The 14,412-nt window shown below is 50.2% G+C and overlaps 1 protein-coding gene across 4 annotated transcripts; it reads right to left on the bottom strand.

Moving 5' to 3' along the window:
- Positions 1–6,116: 6,116 nt before the first annotated feature.
- Positions 6,117–13,286, bottom strand: ZNF263 (zinc finger protein 263). 4 transcript variants are annotated; one of them, XM_055090663.1, is made up of 7 exons: positions 13,198–13,286; positions 12,532–12,894; positions 11,482–11,662; positions 10,963–11,036; positions 10,572–10,698; positions 8,657–8,773; positions 6,131–8,145 (listed from the first exon to the last, which is right to left on the bottom strand). In XM_055090663.1, exons 2-7 carry the CDS (start codon positions 12,697–12,699, stop codon positions 6,977–6,979), a joined length of 1,836 nt encoding a protein of 611 aa, XP_054946638.1. In that variant the 5' UTR covers positions 12,700–12,894; positions 13,198–13,286; the 3' UTR covers positions 6,131–6,976. The 4 variants fall into 4 exon arrangements, with proteins under 4 accessions (XP_007121558.1, XP_054946638.1, XP_028355230.1 ...); XM_007121496.2 differs by having other exon boundaries at positions 6,117–8,145; positions 12,532–13,222; XM_028499429.2 differs by lacking the exon at positions 13,198–13,286 and having other exon boundaries at positions 10,963–10,997; positions 12,532–13,182.
- Positions 13,287–14,412: the final 1,126 nt, after the last annotated feature.

The following is a 14,412-nucleotide window of genomic DNA, read 5'->3' as shown; positions in this document are numbered from 1 at the left end:
ATACAGAGTGAAGTAAGTCAGAAAGAGAAAAACAAATACCGTATGCTAACACATATATATGGAATCTAAAAAAAAAGTTCTGAAGAACCTAGGGGCAGGACAGGAATAAAGACACAGACGTAGAGGATGGACTTGAGGACACAGGGAGGGGGAAGGGTAAGCTGGGATGAAGTGAGAGTAACTGACATACATACACTACCAAATGTAAAATAGATAGCTAGTGGGAAGAAGCTGCATAGCACAGGGAGATCAGCTCGTGCTTTGTGACCACCTAGAGGGGTGGGATAGGGAGGGTGTGAGGGAGACACAAAAGGGAGGAGATATGGGGATATATATGTGTATGTATAGCTGATTCACTTTGTTATAAAGCAGAAGTTAACACACCATTGTGAAGCTATTACACTCCAATAAAGATGTTTTTAAAAAGAAAGAAAAAAATAATTAGCATTTGTGGAGACACCTTTCAAGCCTAGCATAGAATGGATTGTGGAAGAAGTTGAGGGGGAATGTCAGATGATCATACTGGACAAGCACTCTACTTCACTGCATTAAACATCTGTTTTTCCCCCAATGGTCATAAAGTCCCAGAATAAATGACTGGCAGTCACACCCTTTTCAAAAGTATTCATTGAGGGAGTTCCCTGGTGGCCCAGTGGTTAGGATTCCAGGTTTTCACTGCCGGTCCGGGGTTCAATCCCTGGTTGGGGAACTGATACTCCGCAAGCTTCGTGGCACAGCAAAACCAAAAAAAGTATTCATTGATTTTGCAAATTTCACGTTGCTAGGCACAGAGTGTGGTGTTGGGCGTTTAGAATTACAAAGAAAAGGAATAGGAACAAACCAGCGTTGGATGTGTAAGAGCTAAGATGAGTACAGAGAAGGCTTTGCGAGTGCTTGGGTGGTAGGGGACATATCTGAGCCGGGCAAGTGTGACTTCTGAGCTGGCCTTTACAGTGTGGGGGAAAGAGGGAGAAGGGCAGTACGGGCAAAGGGGAGCGTTTGCACAGGCTGTTCGGTATGAGAGTGCATCTCCCCTCGGAAGCGGCAAGGTCCCTGGATGGTTGCTGTACGGGCCGCTAGCAGAGAAGAGGAGCAAAGACAAATCGGCCAGATTTTCAGTGCTCTTGGAGGTCATCCTACGATTTTAGACTTCGGGCTGGACCCACGTAAAGTCCTGTCGGCTCTACGTCCTGAAAGTCTCACCTCGTGTCCACTTCTCCCTCCTCACTGCTCGTTTCCTGGTCCAGGCGGCATCACTCTCTGCACCTGTCTCCTTAGTCTCCCGCTCTGCTTTCTCGTCCTCTCCCATCCGTTCCCCGCCCTGTACCCAGACAGAGCTAACACAAAATTGAAGAGGTGCCTCGCGTGCTTAAGAGCTTTCGTGGGCTTCTAGGCCCGCCCTTCCCCGACCCCGAGACGCCCCTTCCCACTTGCCCACCCCCGCCCAGCTCTGTGCTCGCCGCCTGCGGGAACACTAGTGTGGGCCTAGACGCCCGGCCCCGCTGTCGGCCCCGGGTTAGCGCGCGCACCTGCGGACAGGGAAGTTTCGGGGAGTATTGTCGCGCCGCTGGTAACCGCTCGTAACCTCCTGGGTGGAAGGAGAGGGAAACTCTGCGCCGAGGCGCCCGGCCCAACCGCCGGAGTCCTAGCCCGCAGGCGGCGCGAGGCCCGGTCTAGCCGGGGAGGGGCGGGGCCTGCGCGGAGGGTGGGCCTGAGGAGGGGGCGCGCCCCTGCGCAGCCGTGGAGCGCGTGCCCGCGGGCCTCCGGGTGCGGTGCGAGCGTAGGTTCTCCGGGACTGCGGGCGGAGGGCGGCTTTGAAGGGAGACGCTGCAGGTGCGTGCAGCCGGGGCGAGGAGGCTGCCGAGCGCCACCCTCCCCTAGCCGTTGCTCCTCCCGGGCCGGCTTGGGAGCCGTCCTCCATGGGACCAGCCGGTGGGGCACGCGGGCGGTTCTAGCGGCGCGGCGCCCTGTCCCAGATGCCGCCGGAAGCTAAGCTGCGGGACGCGCAGACTCGTTGGCTTTGCCCAAGCCTGAGAAAGGACTGAAGTTTTGGGTTCTAGAAATCATTCCTGAAGATGAGAGCTGCTCCGAGAAACCCAGGCACCTCGCTCTTGTACCAGTGGCTGGGGCAGGATTCCCAAACTTAACCTGGACCCCCTGCCAAGAGAACGAGAAATCCCCTCAAGAGCAGCTTCACCCTCTGAGTGGGGAACCACACCCAGGATTTAGAACGTTTTCCTGCCTGGAGGGAAAGTGGGGATGGAGAGGCAAACACAATTCCTCGTTATGTCCAAAACACACCCAAGGATTTCAGAAACTTCTTAGTATTTTCTTTTCCCATCCTTTCTGCCTGAAGAAATCTATCTCCCTGAAGCAGCTTTGGATCCTGGTGAGTCACCAGTTTTGATTTCTTAACAGAAGCTTCTGGGACATTCAAGGTGTCTCAGTGATGAATTGAGGACATTAACTGGAAGGTTTGTCAGAATTGGGGCGGGGGCTGTGCCATTTTTCATTATCCATTTTGTCATTGTTGAATTCACCTAGACCACTACCTCTACCTCCTAACTGCGTTATTGAGACCTGTAAGTTCTTTCATTACTGCAGTAAAAATTCTTAAAGTGATTTCTGATAGTTTTCCCTGGAAAAAAACTAAACAACTTGGCACTGTTTTAACACTTCCTCTGGTCTCTGGTGGTAAGGGGTTTTGTCGCCATTGATGTCGGGCCTGCTGCTTTTAGTCTGCCTCTGCCAGGCTTCTGCTTACATGTGGTACTGATTCTCCACCCAGGAACCTTTCTGCTGGTCTCATGTGCTACCTTTGCTGCACGGGTGTGTGGCTATTGCTCAGGGTCAGTCCACATCTCCCAGTTCTCCTTTGTACCCATTTGGACTGAAAGGGCAGGGGTCTTTATTGCCCCCAGCATTAGTCTCCCTTTGACGAAAAAGCCTGTTGGAATCTGTTCTGGTTTCTTTTTCAAGAGGACTAATGGAGTAAAAATAACAATGTAAAACATATGTGTGTAGTGTAAAAGTATATATACTTGGCCTTCCCTTGCAGTGCCTTCATGGAACCCTTTAGTAAGGGCCTCTGACCTGCTTTCTGAAATATGACTATAATGATGAAGTCATCAGTCCTGACTGTCAGTAGCAGACTGCTCCCCAGAATTCCTGACAGCGTGCTCTTTTTTTTTTTTTTTGGCTGTGCCACATGGCTTGTGGGATCTTAGTTCCCCAACCAAGGACTGAACCCAGGCCAACTTGCCAGTGAAAGCGCCGAGTCCTAACCACTGGACCACCAGGGAATTCCCCAGCGTGGTCTTACATTGCTCTTACTGCCAGGTACTTAAGAAGAAAGGCATGGTGGTGTGCTGAATTGGGCGCTTGGGATTGACCTGTATATGCTGATGTGTATAAAATTGATGACTAGTAAGAACCTGCAGTATAAAACAAACAAACAAACAAACAAAAAAACAACTAACACTAAACTTTCTTTGGGTTATTTGTATGGAAATATGTTAATATAAATGTTTCAGACATTACATGAAATTTCTAAAAATCTTATATGTTCTGGTATAATGTTATAAGTCATAATTCTAGTTATTACTTTAAAATGTATATCTCAGAAAAAAAAATTTTTTTGTACCCTCCCTTTTGTTCTCTACTTTAAGAATAGTAAATATCCATGTCATCAGAACATCTGTGTATGCTTTCCATATTTATTCACTTTTCTTTATTTTTTAAAATGCCTTACCATTTTTTCTGTATTTATGATTATCTCATGCCTTTTAAGCCATGTAAGCAAGTTGATTTTTTTTAACCATATCCATCTTGTCCCTTGCTCTTTTGAATTTATTTAGTAATACTATAAAGATGAGTGCTGATTTTTTGTGTTTTGTTTTATAATCTTCAATCATTTCCTTAGCTGTGAAATGTTCATGTTCATCACTTTAAGTTGGTTGATCATCTTGTCTCTGAAATGTTAATTTAATTCATACTCTCATTAGTAACTTTTGAGTATGAGCCTCCATTTCTATTTTTCCTTCAGTTGTGTTTTATTTCAAACTTTTTTAATGGTTCTTTCCTCTCTATGTGTGTGTATGTATGTGTGTTGTGTGTGTATGTGTCTTATGTACATAGACATGACATTTTCTCCCATCTTATTTGTACTTAGTGTAGATGACCTTATTTAGGCTGTCTGCATATTTTATAATGCAATTGGTAAAATTTCCTTGTCACTCTATTTCTTATCTGAGAATTATTTTCTTTGTTGGCAAGCCTCAATCCCCCACTTTTGTCTAAAACAAGGGTGGGCAAACTTTATCTGCAAAGAACCAAATAGTGCTGATGTGTATAAAATTGATGACTAGTAAGAACCTGCAGTATAAAACAAACAAACAAAAAGCTACAAAAAAAAAAGGCAATTTGCCAGTTTTATCTACCCACAGGTGGCACAAATAGATGAGTATTTTCTATGTGCCAGGCTCTGTGCTAAGTGTTTTACATGCAATATTTTGTGACATCACCTCATGAAAACAAGGCCAAGAAGAGCTCTGCATGTTACGTTTGTTAGAAGGGGAGTTAGACTGGGGACTGGGTAAAGTCTACTATTGGAAAGCCTTCTTAGTGCCAGGAGTGAACACCTGGGGGTCCTCTTGCTCTGGCTCAAACTGTAGTACTCCAAGTAGGAGCAATGCCAGTTAGACCACATCCTAAGGTCTGTATGGATAGTATTATGGGGGATGAGGGATAAGGATCTTTCTGTAAGTGCTTTCTATTCTCATGAGGTTTACAATCCACATAAGTTGCCATCTTAACCAGAGTGCTTACTAACGTCAACTTTACACCACCCACCCACTTCATGGCATCGGCAGCCACAGTAGCCCTGTCCTGCTCCTACCACTGTCCATTCCACATTAATCTGTTTCAAATCCTCACCTCCCTTCCCTGACCCCGAAGCCCCGCACTACCACTGCCCTCTTGAGGGTAAGAGAATGGTACAGAAATGAGAAACAGATATAAGCAAGGGTGGGGGGCATGCAGGGTTATTTCCTTTACTTAAAAGTGCTATATTTAATAGCCTGTTGCCAATGGAATGTTTTATCTTTTTCTCCCAAAGAACAGCTAGTTAGATATTTTCTTCCAGGGCCAAACCCTGAGATGTTTTCCTAGCATCAGAATTTCCTACTCCTTGAACTCTCCCTGGTATTCTACCTCTTTTCCATAGAAACACACTCCTAGAATTCCTATTCCTGATTCCCCATTCTGAAATGTAATGCTGTCCCCTAATAATTTTGCCCTCTCCTATATCTCCCTCTACTAATGGGCAATAACGCAGTTATATCAGAACCATCTTTTCCTGGGAACCATTTGCTCGACCAAAATAACTTGTCTTTGACGAGCCAGATCTTCCTTTATCTACTTTGCAAGAAAGTAAACATTCTAAACAATCAAAAGACAAATGTTCAGGGCTTCCCTGGTGGCACAGTGGTTAAGAATTCGCCTGCCAACGCAGGGGACACGGGTTCGAGCCCTGGTCCAGGAAGATCCCACATGCCGCGGGGCAACTAAGCCCATGTGCCACAACCACTGAGACTGCGCTCTCGAGCCTGCGAGCCACAACTGCTGAGCCTGCGTGCCACAGCTACTGAAGCCCGCGCACCTAGAGCCCATGCTTCGCAACAAGAGAAACCACCGCAGTGAGAAGCCAGCGCACTGCAATGAAGAGCAGCCCCCACTCGCCTCAACTAGAGAAAGCCCGTGCGCAGCCACGAAAACCCAACGCAGCCAAAAAAAAAAGAATAATTTTTTTAATTAAAAAAAAAAGACAATGTTCACAGCTGTACACTACAGAAGGAAAAAAAAACCTTCTAGAACACCCTTATGACATCACCCCAAGCAGCCACTGGACTTGACCCTTTGTTACCACATAGCAGTCCCAGCCTGGAGCCAGCCAGGGCCACACACTCCCTCCCTCAGCGTGTCTGTTGTCACCTTTGAACCCTCCTTAGCAACCAAGTAAGACCACAAAGAGAAAGCCAGGTCCTCTACCCAAAGCAGGTGGAAGACCGATCAACACTGGAGGCCAAGTCAAAGGCCCTCAATGATGAGTCACACACTCATGTTTCCTGAAGATATTTATTACCATCCAAACATATTTTCAACAGGGAAAGGCATGATTCCTAATTTCCCCAGGATCCACATTTTCAAAGTCTCCCAGGGAACCCATCTTTCATGGAACCCTCTGAGGACTTGATCTTTGCAAAGGGTAAACTAATTAAGACCCCAGTTTCCTCTGCCAATTCCTGGCTGACCTGCAAAATTCCATCTTACTATTTCCCTTAGGTCTCTGGTGCCTTTTTGTTTGAGGTGACAATTACATGCATGACCTGCCAATGAGCCCTACTGTCAGGTCACTGAGGGCACTGTGGTGGGTACCCGGGATTGCTTGTGGCTTCTCAGCCAGGCCTTCAGAAGAGCTGCAACTCACCACCAGTTTTTCGGTGCCTCCAGCTGGTCTCCCAGGAGACCTGGCCCCTCTTCTTTGGTCTCAAGGGCCTCAGGAGCCCAAAAGCTCCTGATGAATGTCCCAAGTGAGGAAGCAATACCAGGAAGTCTGTGGATTCCCAAAGTTGTTGGGATACACACTGGACACAGTAAGGCACCCCAGTCTCAAGTTGGCTAAATATGCTGAGGGGGTAGGTGTGCCCTGAGACTGGAAGAACTTCAGAGGGGATTCCACACTGAGAGGGTCACTTCAAAGACTTGCCATCCTCACTAGTTCCAACAGAATTCCTTTTCAGTTTTACGCTAATCCTTTGCTGCCTCTGCACCTCCCTCACATCGACCCTCCCCTGGTTCCTCTTTGGAGTAATTACCTTAAAGATGCAGATCATGCTGGGTAAGAAATACCAGCTCTTAACAAGAGGCCCCTCTGAATATGCCACCTTATCTGGGCCCAAAAGAAATCCCATTGTTTCTATCCAGTGTGGGTTCTCTGATGACTCATAAGGCGTGAACTCCGAGAAAAGCTTTCTCCACATTCGGAACATTTATAGGGTCTCTCTCCTGTATGGGTTCTCAGATGACGAATCCGATTGGAGCTGTGAGAGAAACTGTCTCCACACTCATGACAGGTATAGGGTTTTTCTCCCGTGTGAATTCTCTGGTGTCTGATTAAGTTGGATCTATGAGAGAAGTTTTCCCCACAGAGGGTACATTTATATGGTTTCTCTCCTGTGTGTGTTCTCTGGTGTCTGGTGAGGTGCATGCCCTGCCGGAAGCTTTTCCCACAAGTTATACACTGAAAGAGTTTCTTCTCTGCCTTGTGGGTCCCATGATTGGCAAGAAAGAGGGTGCTGTCACTCACTGCTTCCCCACACTCAGAGAAGGGGTACAGCTTCTCTTTCTCGTGAGTTCTTTCGTGAATGACAAGGTGAGAACTGCGAGAGAAACTTTTCCCACACTCGGAACACTTATAAGGTCTCTCTCCTGTGTGAATTCTCTGGTGCCTAAGGAGGTTGGAACTGTGAGCAAAGATCTCCCCGCACTCAGGGCACTTGTAGGGCTTTTCACCTGTGTGCGTTCTCTGGTGCCTGTGGAGGTTGGAGTTGCAAGAGAAGCTCTTTCCACACTCGTTACACTGATAGGGCTTCTCACCTGTGTGGGTACGCTGATGCCGAGTCAGGTGGGTATTCTGACTGAAGCTTTTTCCACACTCGAGGCACTTATGGGCCTCCTCTCCCAAGTGTGCTCTGTGTAGTGACAAAAAGTGGGGATTCCCGCCAAAGATTTCAGCGCACCCCACACCCATACACAGTCTTTCTGCTGCATGTATTCTCTGGTGCCTAATCAGGTTCGAGTTGTTAGAGAAATTTTTGCCACACAAGGGACATAAATGGAGCTTCTTCGGCTGCAGTTCCTTTGGCCGCCCCAGTTCTCTGCAACTTGTGGCCCCCACTAAGGACTGCTCCATCCGAACCACTGGGGGAGGCTCCCAATGCTCTTCTGCCCTGTCACGAGGCCTTCCCTGCTCAGGACTCCAGGGTACCTCCCCTCCGGCCTGGCCAGGCAGCAGCGCCCGAGGGTGGATGCTCTCAGGGCAAACGGACCGAGCACTTTCTTCCAGGTTGTCAAACTTCTCTTCCCCTGGAAGATCGAGAAACCAAACCCGTGTTATTTCTACACCAGAGAAAAGGAAATCCCATGTGTGCTACTGCCTGTAGGTCAAAGTCCAGAAGGGCTGGCTCTACCTCAGTTTCCCATCTTCCTCATATAGGTAAAGCACCGTAGACAGGCATCCACATAAGGGGTGGGGCCATCACTCAGGAATCAGAGCTCAAACCAGTCTTGAATTCCCTTGTAGGGGCCCTGACCTCCCTCTCCAACTGAGCCTCTGGCTTCTGCCCTTGGGGAATGGGTGAGATGGAGCAGGACTGGGACTAGGGTGGGCAAATGAGCCCAGGAGTGAATGCCTCCTTACACTTTGCACCCTGGGTACCTCGCCTGCCATCACTGGGATGGAAGTGGGCAGTGGGGACACTGGAAGAATGTACCTCCCTGGCAGTGGTGATGGGCTAGCCTTACACCAAGACCCTCAAACGCCTCATTCCCAACAGTGGGAGGCTAGCTGCACAGGCTGCTCAACTGTGTTTCTTACCTGGAGCTGGGCTCCTGGGGCTCAGGCCCTCCTTGCAAGTCTGGACACTGGGATCCCAGGGCTTTCCTTCTTGTTCCACCTGGGTGCTCAGGGCCTCCTGACTGGGAACCTGAGACTCTGTTCACAATGAAAGAAAAGGATTTCTATGTCACCATTTTCCTCTACCAGGCAGGGCAAACAAAGACAGTCTTGTTCCCTGCCTTCAGTGAATGGATACAGAAATCTGACAGCAATTACTTGGAACATACACTAAACTCTTCCCACTGGTTACCCCTAGAGAAAGAAATTAGAGGAAGGAGACTGTGGCTTTTTCTTTTTACACTTTTGTAGTACTTGGGATTTTTTGCAATGAGAATGTAAAACTTTTGTAATTAAAACAACAATCAAACAAATAAACATGGTCAGGGTGGTCAGTTCCTTGAGGAATCAGTTTAATACTGTGAAAGAGCCTTGACTCTTATGGATACATAAAAAATAGATCTAAGTTTGACTGGGCAACTCCAGAAGGAGAAAATGTAATATGATGGACAATCAGAAAAGGACCTGGGACTCTAAGAGGACCCTGAGATTAAAACCCAAAAGTGCCACCCTGTGCTGTGCTCACTCCAACTCCAGCAAACAAGGACTTTAAAAAGTTTAGTTTCAAGAACTTGTGATCCGAACTCTTCCTATTTAGCACTCACTGAAACAGCTGTGCTCAACTTAGGGCACCAAGCCACAGCACAGTGACAGAAAACCTGGAGAAGGGCCCCGTGAAGGCAACCAAACACAGCAGTGACCCCCTTGCAAAATTAGTGCAAGTGAGATGATAACTGTGCTTCTCTTTACGAAAACCTCATGTATGAAAACAAAGTGCAGGGCTTCCCTGGTGGCGCAGTGGTTGCGCGTCCGCCTGCCGATGCAGGGGAACCGGGTTCGCGCCCCGGTCTGGGAAGATCCCACATGCCGCGGAGCGGCTGGGCCCGTGAGCCATGGCCGCTGGGCCTGCGCGTCCGGAGCCTGTGCTCCGCAACGGGAGAGGAGCCTGTGCTCCGCAACGGGAGAGGCCACAGCAGAGGGGGGCCCCCATACCACAAAAAAAAAAAAAAAAAAAAAAAAAAAGAGAAATGAAAACAAAGTGCAGTGTGACTCTTCTACCGGGTGTGCATCAACATAGCTATAATGGTAACATACACAATCCTGTTTTATGTTGTTTTTTAAGACTCCTCCCAACTTTTTATTATGAGAATTTTCATACATGCATAAAAAATGAAGGAATTATACAATACCCACATACTCTCCACCTAAATCCAACTATCAGTTTTTGGTCATATTTCACAAACCTCATTTTTAATCTCTGCATAATAGTTCAACACGTAGATGCATCTTAATTTATATCTAACTTACTTAGACCCTGTTTTAGATAGATATCATTTCCAAATTTCCACAAAGCCTTCCCTCTTCCTGAATTCTTAAGGACTGGGACAGCCACTGAGCTGGAATGTTGATGCCAGTGCCCCTGAAATTTGTGCCTCTGGGGAAGAGCCCAGAAATACTAATGGAGCATAGAAAACATAAGTGAGGTCAGAAGAATAAGCATTTTGAACTTGCAAGGCATCAAGAACTTAGAGCCCTATAGCATCCTGTGATCTGTGTGTGAGGGATGGGAAGTGGGGAGGGGGTGGGCACCATCGGATTTGACTTGTTCTGCCTTAGGAAGTTCATTATGGCTCAGACTCCCCGCCCTCAGCCCTGGGCCCTGAAGTGTGCCAACTGTGGCACCTGGCAAATATTTAAGTGATCTTAGTCCAAGGGACTTTAGACAAAGGCAGGTCGTCTGGCTAAACTCAAACTTATACCTGGGAGGTGAGCACCTAAGGGACAGGACCCTGGTCAGAAATGGCTCAACCTTCATCCCTGGAAAAGAAGTCCTTACCCAGTGAGTCCACATTCTCATAACTCTCCTGCACCGTGTCCTGGGAGAGGGCCCTCTTACTAGGATGCTGATGCCCCCACTCCTCCTGGGAGATGTACATAGCCACGTCCTCTAAGCTCTCAGGCAACTGAAACAGCACAAGATCGCCTTTAGGCCCTGAGGCACCAAGAACAATTCAAGCAGAGTCATGGGTTAAAGGGGCAAAACCCAGGTGTGCTGAGGACACATTTCATGGGGAAGAAGGGGGAGGCCTACAAGTGAGGTGTGGAGGACAAATAAAGAAGGTGGGGGAGATGCATGTGGTGAGGTAGAAAGGATCCTCTCCAAGTGGCAAAAGGAACCCACCCCCACAAGAGCAACTGCGGGGAGACAATGGGAACTTCCACATCACCTGGGGCCCAGTCAGCTCCTTGTCTTCCATGTTTCCTTCGGGAGGAAAGAGAGAAAGCCAGGGAGCAGATAATGCTGAAGGTGACAGAAATTATGATGAGAACGCATTCCTAATTCTTGGCAACCCAAGGATTATCACAGCACAGTATCCATTCCCCAACACCCAGTCTCTGCTCTGAGGATCGAACACTGAACAAAAGAAGGCAACCGAGAAATAATAAAGCGATATTCAAAACAACAGAGTACCAGCAGTCTTCCCTGCTGGCCCAAGCATTAAAGCCCTCAATCATTCACTGAGCTAAATGTCTCCGTTCTGCATACAAAAGGGCTTACTAAGAGATCCCCCTCCCTCCACCCACCCCAAGAGGAATCCAAACCACTTCTAGGTCTTTCATGCCACATCTGGAAACCCTCAGGTCAGAAATGCCCCCTCCTTGGCAGCCATGCTGCAATCTCCTGGTGTCAGGGGCAACCCCAAAGCCCCTCCTCCCTCCCACTTGCCCAGAGAACTGTTCCTCACCCCTCTCCTTTACAGTCTGGGGATCCCTTTTGGGGCTGGGGCCTAGCAGCTCCTGCAGCCTGCGGCCAGGGCTTCGCTCAGTCTCCATTGGCTCCAGCTTGAAGCTCGGTGACTCTCGTGCTGTTTCCAGAGGCAAAGGCTCCTCCAAAAGCACTTCTGTTCCCCGCCCATGGTTTGTCACCTGGGAACCAACCCACATCACTCACCATCACAACAGGGCCCGAAAGGAAGGGAAATTAGTACAGAATTCTGAGGGCAAGCCTTCAACGGAGAACCACTGGCAATCCCTTTGGACCCACCAAGAGAGAAGAATGGTTTACACTAAAACCAAACTTTTCTGACCCCATGTACACCTGAGAAAATGTGTGTGAGGGGTGGGGGGAGTTCACTTCCAGTGCACACCTTCCCCACACAGCTCTTCTGACACACCTCACTCCCTCTCGCTTTCCCCCACCTTTTCAAGATGCGTCCATTCCTGACTACTGGGTAAGTTAAACCTGGGTGGCCCTGGGGCAAGTGGCCTAAGAGATTCAGTGCCAGTTTTTTAAGTCCTATTAACTGCCACCCAGCTTTGGAGAGATTAGACTGCTGACTGTAATATAACAATAGCTAACAGCTATTAAGCACTAACTGTAAACCAGTGGTGTGATCAAAACGACATCCTGCTCTAATGCTCAAAGCAACCCTAGAGAGGTATTTTACCATTCTCATTTTACCAAATCTGAGGCCCAAAGAAATTAAGTAACTTGCCCAAAGTCCCAAACTAGTACGAAGCAGAGTGAGTATTTGAACCTAGCGAGCTAACTCCTGGGCTCACACTAATGCAGACACACTGCCTCCATGTGGAAACATGGCACTCTTCACTTCTCGCTCTGTCCACCTGGGGAAAATCTGGAGAATGAAAGTTCCTCGCTAAACTACAAAAAGGCTTCTTGCCCACCTAAGGTCTACTCAGGAAAACCAAGTAAATTCGTAGGGGTAACTGGGCCAACGCGATGTCCCAGTCCTCAGGGTCAAACAAACCGCAAATAAAACAGCTCTTTCTCTCACCTGTTGCCTCAGTCTCCCAAGCTCTTTCTGCATATCTTCCACCAGAGTCACCGCTTCCTCGCCGCTCTCCGGATGCAGCTCCTGCACCCTGCTCTGGATCTCCTGGGGCAGGATGGTCAGAAACTGCTCCAGCACCAACACCTCCAGGATCTGCTCCTTCGTACGCATTTCAGGCCGCAGCCACCCATGGCAAAGCTCCTGGAGCCGACTGAGGGCTTCCCGGGGCCCAGCGGCCTCTTGGAAGCGGAACCGTCTGAAGCGCTGATGGGAGGCCTCCGGGCTGGGTCCTGGGTCTGTCGGGGGCAGCTCCTGGCTCCAGGCGCAGTCCTCCTCCAGTTTCACTATCAGGAGCCCTTCCCGGTCCTGGAAGCCCGGACCCGACGCCATCTTCAGGTCCCCACACCGCCTTGGCCCCGAAACCAGCTGCGCCCAGTTAGGAAGGCGCCCCGGGCCTCGCGCAAGGATGGCGGGCGTCCACAAGAGCCGGGGGCCCCGAAGCCCCAAATCCCGGCCGAGGAGCCCGGCTACAGGGGAGGCGCAGCCGGCTCCGCCGCCTCGGCGTCAGTCGTTTGCGGGCGCCGCCGCACCACCCCCTGGCCCGCCCCCGCCAGGACCGCCCCAGGGCAGGACCTAAGCACCGCGCTTTCCCCCTTGCCGCGGACTCACGCAGGACTCGAAGCTCTGCTCCCACGCCGGAAGTCTCAGAGCGCGTTAGGCGTCAACAACCAACGGCGCCTGCTCCGGACCAACTTCCCGGTCACGTTCCGAGAACTATAGCGCCCATTGGGTCAGGTCTCGCCACACACTCACCGCTGACCAACCAGAAGAAAAGATTTGCCTACAGGGGCGGGACGAGCGAAGGGCCAATTGGGGACGAGAGGCGGGGCCATCGGTCGAGCTCCGGGATCTCAGAAACCCCTGCGAGCCGGAATCCGTAGGTTAGTGGAAATTAAGCCCAAATCGGTTGTGATCGGCGGACTACCAGGGTCAGAATCCCTCGGAAAGCTGACTGAAGTGCAGATCTCCGAGTCACGCGAGATCCTGTGCCTCTGAGTGTCAGGGTGGGGCCCGAAAATCTGAATTGTTAACAAGCTCCTCCACAGACAAGTGGAAAAATTCTTCCCCCACAGACAAATTTGAGAATCGCTGTCCGGGTCAAAACGGATTTCAAGGTGGTCCCCACCCGGCTGCAGTTGGGCGGAGCTGCAGGAGAGGGTCCACCCGCCCGGGCAGCCTCCGAGGCATTTGAGCCAGGGTCCACTCGGCCGCCTGCTCGGCGCCTGGGAGAGGCGGAGAAGAGTGGGCCCCGGCTGGGTCAGCGCCGCCGCAGGGCCTGCGGAGAGATGCTGTAGGCAGCGCGGATCGCGCCTGCGCCCTTGAGGTGCTGGCGCTGCGGGGCCAGGTGCGGAGACCGTCAGTGGGGAGAGTGGGCTTGTGGCACGTGGCGCTCTCATGTCCGCCCAGGGTCCGGCTGCAGGCAGCTGGACGTCCCCCAGGGCCTCTGCGGACCCAGCCCGCACCACCGGCTTCCGATTTTAAACTTGCCGGGGGCGTGCCTTTTATTGTCCAGCCCTGAGGGGGCGAGATCCTTGTTCATCTCCCTCCTTGGTCCGCCATGAAATTTCATCGTGAGGGGCAAATGGAAGGAAACCCGGAGGGTCGATTCCCTGGCCGGCGCAGTCGAGGCTTTGTGCTGGTGAGGGGAGGGCTGCCCAGCTGTGAGACACGGCCCAGGTCGGCCCACCTCCTCCATTCCCGCCAGCGACGGTCAGGCCCATGGTCTCAGGAGATAAAAGGGTCGTGGGGTTGAATCATGACAAACAGTAATCGTTTATTGAGCGCCTGCTTACATGCAACTGGATCGTCACAGCACACAAAATT

This window comes from Physeter macrocephalus, chromosome 14 (assembly GCF_002837175.3).
Source record: "Physeter macrocephalus isolate SW-GA chromosome 14, ASM283717v5, whole genome shotgun sequence".
Taxonomy (NCBI): domain Eukaryota; kingdom Metazoa; phylum Chordata; class Mammalia; order Artiodactyla; family Physeteridae; genus Physeter; species Physeter macrocephalus.
Note: the sequence above shows the minus strand (reverse complement) of the source record. Positions and strands in the feature narration are given on the sequence as shown.